The 14,627-nt window shown below is 37.9% G+C and overlaps 1 protein-coding gene across 28 annotated transcripts in view; it reads left to right on the forward strand.

The window, feature by feature from the left end:
* Positions 1 to 14,627, forward strand: part of PARD3 (par-3 family cell polarity regulator) — a 649,140-nt gene that overhangs the window by 290,570 nt on the left and 343,943 nt on the right. For all 28 annotated transcript variants that reach the window (XM_082739708.1, XM_082739698.1, XM_082739709.1 and 25 more), the window contains exon 4: positions 6,093 to 6,271. In XM_082739708.1, coding sequence (XP_082595834.1) covers positions 6,093 to 6,271 — 179 coding nt within the window. The remainder of the gene's footprint in view (positions 1 to 6,092; positions 6,272 to 14,627) is intronic.

The raw sequence follows: 14,627 nt of genomic DNA on the forward strand, positions 1-14,627 counted from the left end.
ATTTTCCACTTATTTAAAAGGCACCTTACCTAGAGAGGCAAATCAATATTTACAGTGCATTAGTGACACAGGGAATTTGAAATCTTGTGATGAGGGTTTATTGCTGTTTTATCCACTCTTCAAAGGAATGCACACATCAAACAGTCTCCACTCTCGTCCTGGACCCAGCGACATCTCACCAGTCCCCGTGCGCTCCAACCAGCAGCTTAATTATTGAAGATCCTCATCTTTGAATTTTCTTTTTAATATTTCAGAGGATGTACTTAGCAAATCTATATATTAAATAAATCAGAAGATTATGGAGAAAGTTGTATTCTCGTGTTTTTAAATGCATTGATTTTCCTAAAATTGAGGATGAGGAGTTGTAATAATAATGACCGAATTACCTTAAACAAGAAGCTTTTATTATTTCTAATTACTGTAAAGAACACAGATCACATCAGCGCATTAGAATGCTGAAATAGGCCATGGGCCACCCATGGAGGAAAAGGCTCTATTTGTATTATTTTCCTCGGAGGCCAAGACAGAATTGTATTCTTTTTACAGTATATATCTTATCAGGACTGTGAAAGGTTTGAAACCTGTCTGAGGAGCTAGGCAGTTGTATTTTATGATGGTTTCTGTTGATAAGGCCAGACATTTATAGTGATCTCCTTTAAAGTCAGGTGCAACTTGTCAAAAGACTGCATGCCGTTTGTGGCTGCTTCCCCACCATTCCCTACAACTCAGGTATTTTCCTTCCCCCGTGTTGTTTGTAATACTTTGAACCATTTAAAAAATAAATAAATAAATAAACTGTTTAGAGGCACCTGACGATGGCTTTTGATACTTCTCTGAAACACTTTCATATTTTCTCTAATTCATTTTTCATAAATTATTATGAGTTCTGTTAGGATGAGGCTTGGGCTTGGTAGGGGGTCATGGATACAGGTAAACATATGTAGAATCACACATTTTTTTAGCATCAGAAAAATTTCTGACCCCATCAGTGCCACCTGTCTTGCTAGATCAGGAGCCTGAGGCCTGGAGAGGGCAGTGACCCACCAGGCTGCCCACTGGTCTAGGCCAGTGTTTTTTTTTTTTTTTTTTTTAATGTCCTGGGCCCTTGGGAACCACTCAGATCATATCAAGGAGGCTGTTAGGGCAAGACTTTTCAGAATATTACCAAATACATGCTGTGTTTTTCACTGGGTTGATCATCTGCACCAGTGGTGCTTAGGTACTGGTGGGTAAAATGCAGGCCCCGTGCACCAGTGAGGACATTGGCACCAAATGTATTCGTTACCCAGCACTTTCCTCACACTTTGAAACACAAGCCATTTCCATCTGTTGTCCTTGATAAAGCAGCAAAAATGATTGCTTTTATTACATACTGGCCTTTGAGTATCCGGTTTAGTATTTTGTGTGATTAAAGGCAGGTAGGCGTAAAGTATTTGTACGTATTGAAGAGCAGAGATTGTCTTGAGAAAAACTACGTGACGGGTGTGCGTTGTAAGTGAGCCAGCCCTTTTTTTAGTGGAACACCACGTGTTATTTTTCCTCTTTGTTTTTTTGTGAAAAAGGACAGAAAACCGTGGTTCTTCAGACTTTGGTGTATGGCAGAGTTTCCAGAAAATGAATGAAGTGAGCCTGTTGCTACATGGCAAATAACAGATAGTATTTATTGCCAAAGAAAACACGCAAGACTTCTAGTGAAAATTAGATTTTGGAAAACATAAACTCTCCCACCACTTAATGACTTGGTCATGAAATGGGTAGTGATATTCACATATGTGGTTTTCTGATATGAAGAAATAGATCAGCCTTTGTAAGAGTGGTATAAGCCAATAATATATTCCAAGTAGCTAATGTTACAGAATTTTTTCGTGAATAAAAGATCCAAAGTGTAAGACAGACAAGGAGATTTTAATATACAAAGAATGAGAAGTTTACATTCCATCTTGCAAGCTAACCTTTGAGAAACTCTCATCTGTCAAGTTTTGGTGTGGTATCAAAGAAGACTATCTACAGTTTGGGAAAGATTCTTAAAATATTATTGCAGCTAAATATTTGTGGAGTGCTTTTTTTCTTTGTATGCTTGTCATGCGGCAGCACGTTGAAATCAGAAGCAGGGATGAGAATCTAGATGTCATCTATCAAGCAAAATGGAAAACAGTGCTGCTCTCCCAGCAAATAAACTTTGTTTTGTAAAATAGAGTTTTCTAAAATTCTGTTGTTTATGTTAACATGTAAATGGGTTTATTATTGTTAAGTTAAAAATGAATTAAGGTATAAATATTTAAATTATTTTCATTTCCACTTCCAATACGGTAAACAGCCCTAGCTATAAGCCACACAAACAAAAGCTCTTTGGGGTCCTCAGTAAATTTTAGAGTCAAAGAGTCCTGAGATCAAAATTTGACAAGCACTGGTCTAGGCTGGTCTCTTTTGGGGTATTTTTTATTATCTTATATATTGTACTTAAACTTAACCAGGAGGTTTTTCTTTCTTTCACACTTCTCAAATAGGGATGACTGTTGTTTCAATCTATATGCATAACTAACATAATATTTCTTTAACTCTCTAAAATCGAATGTTGCTATTCGTTAAAATCAGTGTATGACTTCTCAGTGCATATAATCCTGCTTAGGAAACAACAAACATTTTTCCTTTTATAAAAATGAGACTCACATTTCTGTCTCCAAGTAGCTAGAAATGGAATTTGTTTTCCAATGACCTGCTAATTAAAAGAACTAATTTCATGATTTGAGTAGTGAGTCGGCACTGACCCAGGTGCCAGGAAATTGTCCCTGAGCTCCTGTCATCTCGCTGAGCCTCAGCTTACTTAGCTGTGAGGTGAGTCACATGTTCCTCTGTTGTGATGTGATGCAGAGACTCAAAAAAAGACTACAATCATTCCAGGTTAAATCAGTGGTTCTGATCCAAGATTACTTAGGCGTGTGTATAAACTGGATAAAAATGTCTTACAGTTTTTATGTAAGTTTCATAAAACCTAGAAGGAATTATAAACCAATACAAATGCCCATCTCACACCATTGTTGTGTTGCTGAGTCTGAATCACACACACCATGAACGTAGACCGACACTGTGTGGCCTGGAGACTTTGTGTTGAGACCTAGCGAGGCTGCTGGTGTGCACTAGAATTCAGTTCTTCCAGTTCAGTGAATTGCAAGAAAACCTTGATTTCAAGATCATCATGATATCATTTGGCATTCTTTTATGAAGACTGCATTGTTTACTTTTAAAATTGAGTTCTGTTATTTTTTCATTAGCCTGGGACTCAAATCACCTTCCTGAATGTGACTGTGGACAGAAGTATAATTGTGGGACCTTGAAATTGCATCAGGGTACTTGGTTACTAGGTACTACAAGCGAAAGATCCAGACTGTAGTGTTTCCTTTAATGGACATCCCTCAAATGAAAACAGAATGAAATGAAAATGGAAAGTGTAATGTGTAAAGAACTGGCAGGAAGGGCCAGCTGATAGTGCCTCTTCTGGGACATCTGTCATACCTCAGTTCCTGTACACAGTTCCCTGGGCAGTGCCCACATCTAGCCAGAAGGCTCCGGCCACAGAGTCTGCAGTCTTGGCTGCACCATAGTCCCTTTCTAATCCCTTCTCCCCTCCCACATCTGCAGTTTCAAGTTACAGATACAAGAGGTAAAAGGCTAATTATTTTTGTCTGTTTCTGATGAACAGATTAACACAGTGACCATGTCCCATCAGAAGATGCATCCTGGATGCAATTTATTTCTTGTGGGAAAATTTTTCAAAAGCAAGCATCTTCTTTTGTCTAAGCAAATTCAGTGAAATTTTAGAGTTCCTGGATTTATTTTGGGGTTGAAGTACTTTTATCTGATTGTTTATTGTGGTCAGTACTTCTGTACCACTTTTTAGAGACCATCTCTTGTGAGTAGTGCTTCTTTTAGATTTGCACGCAGATGCACACATACGTGCTTACACATGTGTGCACGCACACACACACATACACGCAGATGCATACACACATACACAGAAACTGAAGTGTGCATAGTTCCTTAACCACTAAATAATTAACAGCCCAGTAATTGGAAAGCAACCGAACTCATATCCAAGAAGCAGTGTTATAATTGGCCGGAACGGTTTTATTCTTCCTCCTCCTTTTTTTTGGTTTTCTGCTAACATTTTTGATTTGATGAATCTGGGAACAATTTTATTATTTGGGAGTGAAGTCTTTTTTATAGCAAGAGCATTGAAGTGTTAACACACATAGATGTATATTTTTGTGAACTTGTTTTGAGAGTGACTATGTAGTTCTTGGTGTGTTTTATTTTTGGGTGCAGTGTATAAGTGGTAAGGGCCATCACGAGTTTTTTTTTTTTTTTTTTTTAAGATTTAATTTATTTATTTGACACAGAGAGATCACAGGTATGCAGAGAGGCAGGCAGAGACAGAGGGGGAAGTGGGCTCCCTGCTGAGCAGAGAGCCTAGATGCAGGGCTCAGTTGCAGGACCCTGAGATCATAACCAGGTGCCCCATGAGTTTTTTGCTTACACTTAAAAATTGGCAATGATTCTTCTGTATAATTTTCATATGTGTGTTTCTCCCAGGAAATTAAGATAACTACTAACAGTATTAAATGTTCAGCGTATTTTTTTTCTGGTAGTATTTCTCAGGTTCTCTTACTATCAAATCCTTATGATGTAGAAGCACATGTTAAAAGAAATATTATATTTATATGCTTCTGTTTCCTCTGATCATTTCTAATTTGCTTTAACATCTTTCTGACTATTGAAGTAGCAGTGGTTTAAATATCCCCTTCAGTGTGTAGAGTCTGTTTTCAGTTGAGTGTCCTCTAGGATCTGTATGCCCATACCGTTAATGCTTCAGTGTTCCAAAAATGTTTTTCATGGAGTAAGTGATGGATTTATTTCACCCTGAAAACTGTTTTGTTAGAGACTATTTATTCATTTATTTATTAGAGAGAGAGAGAGAGAGAGTTGGGGGGAGGGGCTGAGGGAGAGAGAATTTTAAGCAGGCTCCTCCCCCAGGGCAGAGCCCCACTAGGGGTTAGTCTCATGACCCTGAAATTGTGACCTGAGCCAAAACCAGAAGTCTGATGCTTAACCGACTAAGCCACCCAGGTACCCCTGTTAGAGATTTTTTTAAAGAAATGCATACCTTACATTCTGGTTTTTAAAAACAGGCTGTCTAACATAATTTAAATTTTTCATCTTATATTTATTACATTTTTGAGTGATTTTGCTTAGTTGATGAGTGGAGTTTTGGGTTTTTGATTTTCAGTGTTAACAGACTCATGTGCTTTTGTTCTTAGGTCTGGTTTTATAGTTCTGTTCCTTCTCTCCTTTACCAATGATTGTATCTGTTTAGATATGCTCAGGGCTATTGATACAAATATTCACCTGAGTTTGTTAATGATTATGTGAGAGTAGTTGCAAACAGATTCCTCTTTTATGTGAATACAGTTGCTGAAACACTGTCTTTCATGAATCCTATATGTGAATATATGCCAGATACTACCTGCATATTAACATATCACTTTCAAGATTTCTATTCTCTTAAAGATAAGAAATGTGATTGTGCTTTGCGTTTTTTTCTTTGAACAAAATAATTATCTTATTTAGCAGAATTTCTTACTAGATGAGCCAGGAAGTTTAGATTGTGTATTTTTAATCCCAGTACGGTTAAAAGTTAGATAGAATTTGTTCCATGGCTCACATTGTTATTTACATTTTAGAATATGTACAATATGTATTATTAGAGAGCATGCGTGTGTGCGTGAGCACGAGGGGCAGAGGGAGAGAGGGAGAGAGAATCTCAAGCAGACTTGTTGCTCAGAGGAGTGGGGCTCGATCTCATAATGCGGAGATCACAACCTGAGACAAAACCAAATCTGAGTCCAACGCTGTCTGCTGTACCACCCAGGTGCCCCTGTATGATATTTTATTTAAGAATACTGGGATAATAGACTAGTGACCCACTGTCACCTTAAGTGTTACTCTGATTTTTGGTTTCACTGCCTTTATTCTAATATGTAGTTTTCAGACACGAGTTACATTTAAAAAAATATAATGCTTTTTTGTATTTATAGATATGCCTCTTCATGTCCGACGAAGCAGTGACCCAGCTTTAATTGGCCTTTCAACTTCCATTAGTGATAATAATTTTTCTTCTGAAGAGCCTTCACGGAAAAACCCCACACGCTGGTCAACAACAGCTGGCTTCCTTAAGCAAAACACTGCTGGTAGCCCTAAAACCTGTGACAGGAAGGTAACCATTTCTGTTTTGTGTCTTCTTCGTGTCAGTGGTGAATGTCAACTGCTGACTGGGTCCTTTGCTTCTAGCGTGTCTTCTCTGTGGCCCTTTGTGTGTGTGTGTGTGTGTGTGTGTGAACTTTTCCCTCAAAGTTTAGATGACTTCCTATGTTTTTTTTTTAAAGATTTTATTTATTTATTTGACAGAGAGAGATCACAAGTAGGCAGAGAGGCAGGCAGAGAGAGAGAGAGGAGGAAACAGGCTCCCTGCTGAGCAGAGAGCCCGATGTGCGACTCGATCCCAGGACCCTGAGATCATGACCCGAGCCGAAGGCAGTGGCTTAACCCACTGAGCCACCCAGGCGCCCGATGACTTCCTATTTTATATTGCCCTTGCATTTTATAGTAAAATTCATGTTATGTATTTATTTATTTATCCATTTTTAATAGATAATGTATTTATGATTAACAATGAAGACTCTTTTGACTTGAAATGTATACATGTAACATCCCTCACCTACTTTGTCTCCTAGTTGTCCTCTTTCTCTTTGGGGGCAATCCCCTTACTAGCCTTTTGCATGTCCTTGCAAAGATGTTTTACACATGTGTGAGCAGATATTCATATTGGTTCCTGAGGTACATTAAAGAAATTACAGCATTATGGACTTTTAAGGATAAAGGTAGAATCCATAGTCTAACTACTCTATTGATAATTTTTTCTTCCTAGAGAAAGGAAGTGTACTGCCTAGTCTTAATAACATTTTCTTCGTTGAGCCAATTTAGTTCAGTCCATGACCTAATTTATTTAGTCTAAAAGAATAAACTTTATTCTATTTTTTCAATTTGTTTCTTAATGCTCTTTGTCCTATATTCCTACAGAGCCCTTATAATCCCTTTCTGTTATATCTCTGTGCTTTCACTCAGTGAGCTTTAAGCTGTGTTTATTTTCATTGCTGATTCTGTAGAGTCTCAGTAAACATCTAGTGAATGAGTTAATATTTTTTTCAATGCAGCAATAATTGAGCACCATGTGTTTGTTGAATTGTACTAATAACATGTTAATATGGAAGTGAGTATAGCTTGATGTTTGCTTGATTTATCCTTTGCATTTATTGGAAAGTGCCAGTTTTAAAATTTCCTTACTTGTTGCATTTCTACAAACACTCATTTGTAGTAGTTCATTTCTGGGGCGGGGCTGGGAGGAAATTAGAGAACACCTAGAGTACCTTAACTGAGAAGAATCTTCCAGGAAAGATTTCACTTTTCTGAAATACTTCATCATGTATTTGATGAGGAATCAAGTTGGAGTGTCTTCTCATTGAGACCAGCTTGGAATTTTAGCATGCTTGACCATGAAGTAAACCATCCAAAGAAGCAGTATCCAATTTATGAATAAGCCTCATGACATTTAATTTGTGTTCAGAATAGATTTTATTTACATTGATATTTAGAAGTGTATAAACAAGTAAAGTTGACAGTTTAAAAAAAGCACTATTAGAAAGGTTTTCGCATGGTTTAAGGAGAGTAATCAGAAGTCATTGAGGTAATCAGGATTTTCTTTCTAATTCCTTCAACATCTTGGGTAGGTGAGTCAGCTTCAGTTGTACAAACAGAATTACAGTGGCTGTTTTTAACATAAACAAACGAACTTCATACTTAGAATTGGAGTCTCAGAAAATCATTGGAAGAGCTTGAAGAGCGGGCCGTAGGCTGGGCCTCTTCCAGGACTTCCTGAACCATGCAGTCCTGCACGTCTGCCTGGGAAGGAAGTGACCTGGGTCCTTCCCCTGCATCTGCCCACCGAATGCTAACAGCCTGTCTCCAGGTGTGCTCACCCTGCTGCTTGCCACTTGTGCAGCTGGGAACTGAACCCAGAAATGTCTCAGCAACCTCCATTCTCTCTATCAGCAGCCCAGGACAGTTCTTCCCTCTTCCACAACCACCACCTTCCACAACCGGCTCTTGAGTCCAGATGCGCAGAACGCTGTTTGCCTCTGGATCCTTACCTGCTGGGGAGGTTTAGGAAGTTGATTTTAGTCTTCCAGCTGTAGCAGAGGGAGGCAAGCTACCAGAGGACTGTAAGGCACCCTGCCAGTGAGTCACCTCACTGAGTTTTTTGTTCTAAATAACATATATCGGCGCCTGGGTGGCTCAGTCGGTGGGGGGCTGCCTTTGGCTCAGGTCCTAGGATTGATGATGATCTCAGAGTCCTGGGGTTGAATCCCACATTGGGCTCCCCACTTGGCGGGGAGTCTGCTTCTCCTTCTCCCTCTGCCCACTGCTCCCCCTGTTTGTACTCTTTTCTCTGTCTCTCTCTTTCAAATAAATAAATAAAAATCTTTAAAAAAAACCCATATCTATCATTGTAAAAAATTTGGGAAACTAATGCAATACAAAGTTAAATTATTTATAATGCTAAAATGCAGCAACACCTAGTATTAAGATAACAAGGAATATGCACCCATGGCACATACACGTACTCACGTACACACATATATACTCACACAGAGTTGGAGTCATACTATGTCAACATACTTGGCATCTTTATTATTTCTACTTTGTTTCATATTAGGGATTTCTCCTGGTGTGAATTTTATTGGAAAATATATATGTTATAGTGGGGCAGGGGGCCGAGGGAGAGAAGGAATTTAAACATGCTCTATTCCCAGTGTGGAATCCAACTTGGGGCTTGGTCTCACAACCTTGAGATCATGATCTGAACCAAAATCAAGACTCAGACGCTTAACTGACTGAGCCACCCAGGTGCCCCCTGAAAAATATTTTTAATCGATGCAGACTATCTCATTGTAGAATATAATTTATCATTCTCTTATTGTTAGACATTTATTTATACTATTTTCATTTTTTTTCACATTATGAGTATAAGTGCTGTGAGACAAATTTGAATGTAGTTCTGTTTTTAAAAATGGTTATCCATTCGATAAGCTTTTTCCCACGTGAAACAGTATTTAATGTAGCCAAATGCCCACACTTTCTCACTGGAAAGATCTCAAATTCCATATACATCTTTAGATGAAATCATGTTCACATACAACGCACATAAAGGATAATACATAATGAATTTGTCCTTTGAATTATCTTTGGCTTTACTTTTCAAGTACCCATTTCCAAGCTTGCTGTCAAAATTTTAAGCTGTTTGTATTAAGATCTGAGAGATTATCTTTTTTGTATGTGTATATCTATCTTATGTTCATTTATAAAATGATGTCCTGTATTTTTAGTATTCAGAATGGCTGATCAGTATTAACTTGATTTCCTTCTCTTGAGGCATGAGAGCTTGCCTATGCTGGATGATCTCAAGATGCTATACATTTTTATGAATATGTAGTGGTTTAGGTTTTCTATATAAATGCATGGAAATAGAGGAGTTAAGGATTCACAGTCTTGTAATGCATTGATTTTTAATAGATAAAATAAGTTGACATTTTTCTATAACTCAACATGGTTAAGTGATCTCTGTTTTTTTTTTTTTTTTTTTTAAGATTTTATTTATTTATCGGGGTGGGGGGAGAGTGAGCACAGGCAGACAGAGTGGCAGCAGAGGCAGAGGGAGAAGCAGGCTCCCTGATGAGCAAGGAGCCCGATGTGGGACTCGATTCCAGGACGCTGGGATCATGACCCGAGCCGAAGGCAGCTGCTTAACCAACTGAGCCACCCAGGCGTCCCAGTGATCTCTGTTTTTTTAAGTTGATGAGCAAAACACACAGTTTTGGAATGATGTCACCAGTCAGTTGAAATCTCTTATTTCTGAACGAGGCAGTTCCATTCAGGTGTGTTAAAGTGCTACCGTGTTGAACTCGCTCCTGTGGCTGAAAACCGAGGTGGGAGGTAGAGTCTTCCCAGTTCATGTAGTTATTACACTATTAAATTAGAGGGCAACATAGACAGATTTTGGTGCAACAAAACCAGGTGAGAGCTTGGAGAGACCAAGGATTCTATGGGCTTCTGGATTTCTTACAGTTCTTCATTCTTTAATTTAGAAGTGACATGTAGAATAGAAGAGAGTCTTGGCTTTTTAAAAAAGTTCCTTGGAACACTGACTCACTCCTGTTGGCCAGCATTTTGTGGCTGACTGCCTTTTTCAACTCTTTTAGAGAACATTTTTTACTCATACTTAGCATGGAAAGTATATTGCTAGAAAATGTATTTTCATTTGAGATTTTGTTTAATATTTCATCTTAGGAAATAGTATTTCAATCAGTGTGAACACTTAAATCATTTTGCCACCTCTTTGGTCATCCTTATTAAGTCATTGTCCCTGCAAATAAAGTCTAAATAGTATGTGGAGAGCATTTGATTCATTCCATCAAGAACAATGTAATGAGGCACTTACAGAATCAGCCAGCCATGAAGTTTCAAGGATCAAGTCTGTGCATTATTTCATTGTGTACTCGTTGTAAGCCATTATTCCTTTCCCCCAAAGACTAAGAGCTGTTGCTTTCTAAGTAATCTGTCCCTTTCACAACCCCCTTCCCTGCCTCACCAAAGAAAATTTACAAAGGTAGATGAAAACAAAGGTGGCATTAAGAACATATCTTGAGGGGCGCAGTGGGTTAAAACCTGTGCATTTGGCTCAGGTCATGATACCAGGGTCCTGTGATCGAGCCCCACGTTGGTCTCTGTGCTTAGCAGGGAGCCTGCTTCCCCCCTCTCTCTGTCTGCCTCTCTGCCTACTTGTGATCTCTGTCAAATAAATGAATGAAATCTTAAAAAAAAAAAAAAAGAAAAAAACATATCTTGATGTAAGGGGAAGAAAGTCATGTTGTCATAAGACAACATTTTATATTAGCATCACTGTCTTGTAAATTTTTATTTTTAAAGTTCTTAAGAGACTTTAGAATATTTCTGACACCCTGGATTTATTATTTCTTAGTTGCTTGACATGTTTGGTATCTGTCCAGTTCTCCTCATATACACAAGCTCCTGGAAGAGTTGCTGTCTTAATTGTCTTTGTCATCTTTTTTTTCTGTTCCTTAGAAGAGATATTTCTTCTAACTTTAGAAAAATACTTAAAGAAACATTTCTGTAGTATATTTTAAGATTTCCCCATAGTCTTTTTTTTTATAATACTACTGTTTGCTCTTTGCATTTATAAAGTAATGAAAAGTATAAAGAAGCAAGTAAGTAATTTGGAATGGTGTAGATAAGTGTTATTGACAGTCTGGTGTATTGACTTGGGACTCTGGAGCAGAGCTCTGTATAGTTGGTGGCTGTCCCTATTACCAGTGGGGAATCATCCATTCTTGACTTTTTTTTTTTTCCTAATTTTGTCCTATATTGAGAGCATTTTCCCATGTCATAAATATAGATAGCTTGCATAATGTTCTTTTATGTACTGATTTTTTTTTTGTAGTTGGTGTCTATTATTTTATTTGGTGACTTTCCTGTTGCTTGACATTTATACTTCGCCAATTTTTTTTTTCTCTCTAATAAGTAACCTTTAGAAGTACCCTTCAAAAAAGATCCTAATATATTAATTTATATTGACATCTCTTATTATTTTCTTAGAACAGATTCCTGAAGTAGGCTTATTTGACCAAAGGAATGGATATTTTTAAAGCTACTGATAATTGTTTCTCATACATTCATGACTAATAAAGTGTGAAGTACTTATGTTGTATAAAGCACTGTGAGGAGGCCCAGATGGAGTGAGCTATGCAATGAGGGGGAAGATAAAGAAAAAGAAGCAAGTGGTACTGTTCCTGAGTTCTGGAACTTACTATCGTACTATAGACGTTAATGGCTCCCATTCGGCTCTGCATCAGAATCACCTGTGAACTTTAAAAAGATGAAATACACTTGTAGTGATGGATTCATTTACCTATTTCAGGAGATTTGTGTGTTTACTTAAAGCTGCTTTACTGACTTCAGGGCACAGTCTTTTTTTTTTTTTTTTGAGAACTGAAGTTCAGCTGAAAAGGAAGTGTGTTTGTTTGCCTGTTAGGAGAGGGTAAATAAGAGTATTATGTCTATTTTGAGATGTCTTCTTTTAGGCTAATTTTCCTATCATAGCAGAATAGAGTCTGGAACATTTACCGCATTTGGTTTTGTGATATTTCACTTCTCATACTTAGATTGCTCAAATTTATCATTTTTAATCAAAAGTCCATTAAAATGAAAAATTTTTTTGAGTTTTAAATAAAAGTAATCTAACAACTTGCTGCGATGTTGGGTCCTATCCTGTCCGTGCCCAACTAGAATCGGACGTATATTTTCTAAATAGAAGCTCTGATACAAATAGTGTACCTGTCTCTCCTTCCTTGGCATATTGTCCTCCACCCCCAATCTTAGTTGAAAGTGCATTTCAATACATCGGGTCAAGGCACCGTGTTCCCATTACCATGCTAATTCAGTGAAGTCACCAATGCTAATTCAAACACAAGGGACTTCCAGAAAGTGCCCACTCCTTGTTTTATTCAGAGTCAGAAAACTTTGGCGGTTTCTATGCTGACAGTGTACTAGTTAACATTGGCTCCTACCTCATGATACTCTAAAATAGCCGCTTGCTTGCTCATTCATTCATTCATTCATTCATTCATCTTTTACAGAGTTTTAGTCTGTGTTTACCTCTTTATTTGCTGCCTCATCCCCCTTCTCAACCATTTGGCTTCGGAGTCGCTGCTTCTCCTTTATGCTTTCTAACGCATAAGTCCAGTCATATTGGTACATTTGAGTATGCTATTTCATTTTTAAGCTAGTACATTTGACCAGGTGGCTATTGAAAAACATTGTCTGTCTTTTGTCATTTGTGAGCCAATCGTAGATGTTAGCTAGTTACAGTAATCATCTAAAAACCTCAAAGGATGAGCTGAGATCATCCCCTAAAACCACATGTTTCCTCTGCGAGAGACCTATAGCTGTGTTTAATTTTCTGGGGCATTAGCTTCAAGGGAGATCCAACTGAGACTTAAATGTTAGACCGTTCTACTGCAACATTTGTATTTCCCGTTAAAGGCCTCTGAAACTATAAATTTCACCCTCCTATTTTGCATATTAAAAGATCTTCATTTGATTGCAGTACAGTTGTGTGCTTTTAGTAAGTGATGGTTATAATCATTTCTACAATAGGCTGGCTTCAACTGCCAAGCGCACCTAGTAAGAGTTGTTAATAACCTGGTCTCATCTATTTCTGTGTCACCGGTAGGGATATAATCTATCTTCACTTGCTTTGAATATTATAATTTGTGTTCAAAGTTATAAAATCCTAAGGTGCTATTGAGAAAATTTTTGAGCCTGGATGTGGTATTTTTAGAGTTCACAAACCATTCCAGAAACCTAAGTAATGTGAAAATCTTTATTGAGTACCCTCAAAGTTACATAGAATAGAGGGGGAAATGAATGCGTTACCCCTGTTTTTCTTGACTTGGGGGGAGAGAACTGGGAAATGACATTGATTGACTTATATTTGAACAAACATTTGCATGGCTTTTATACACTTAAAAATATTTTGGCCTTATTTCATCTTTTTAACTTGGTTTTTGTTTTTAATCTTTGATACTTTGGCTTATAAGCATAGTTCCTTCAAGTCACAAAGTTAGATGTAGTCACTTCAGGTCCTGCTGTTAACAGAAAAAGTAGAGGATGGGACTGCTCAGGGCCAGAGCCCTCTGCCACTTGCATTCTAGCTGCTCTGGCAAACTTGGTTTTAATTTGCATGGATTCCAGGTGCCCTTGTGTTCCCATCTGCCTTTAGAGAAGTGCATTTCAGTCAAGGTTTTTTGCAGTGTGGGGGTAGAAGTGGTTTCCATCGATCTCATCCCTAAACTGTATCCATTTTTGAGGTTTTGATATTTTCACATAATCATAGCCACGTTGTCTTGAGTACTTCTTGTCAGAGAATGTGATTGGTGTGTTACATGATATATCTCATTTAATCCCCTTCTACTGTATAAGTGTGGTTGGTGTTCCCATTTTATTGATGAAGAGGTAAAGCCAAGAGGTTAAATAGGTCACCTAATAGTTAAGCCAGCTGTTCAGTGATAAAGTTGTGATGTGAATCTCGATTTTGCAGTTTCAGATTCTGCTTTTGACAAGTATCTTCCCACATCTCAACATGCTTACAGACTTTATACACTGCCCAGTTATTTAATTTTTAAATTTTTTTATTAAGATTTACTTATTTATTTAGAGAGTGTGTGTGCATGCCTGCATGAGCAGGGAGGTGCAGAGGGAGAGGAAGAGAGAATCCCCATGCTGAGTGCAGAGCCTGACTCCCCACTATCCCATGACCCTAAAATCATGACCTGAGCCAAAATCAGAAAGTTGGACTATTAACTGACTGAGCCACCCAGGGGTCCCTGCCATTGTTCATTTAGTTGAACAATTTAAACTGTAAAATATTTCACAATAAC

The sequence above is a fragment of the Mustela nivalis genome, assembly GCF_964662115.1.
Source record: "Mustela nivalis genome assembly, chromosome: 7".
Lineage (NCBI taxonomy): Eukaryota > Metazoa > Chordata > Mammalia > Carnivora > Mustelidae > Mustela > Mustela nivalis.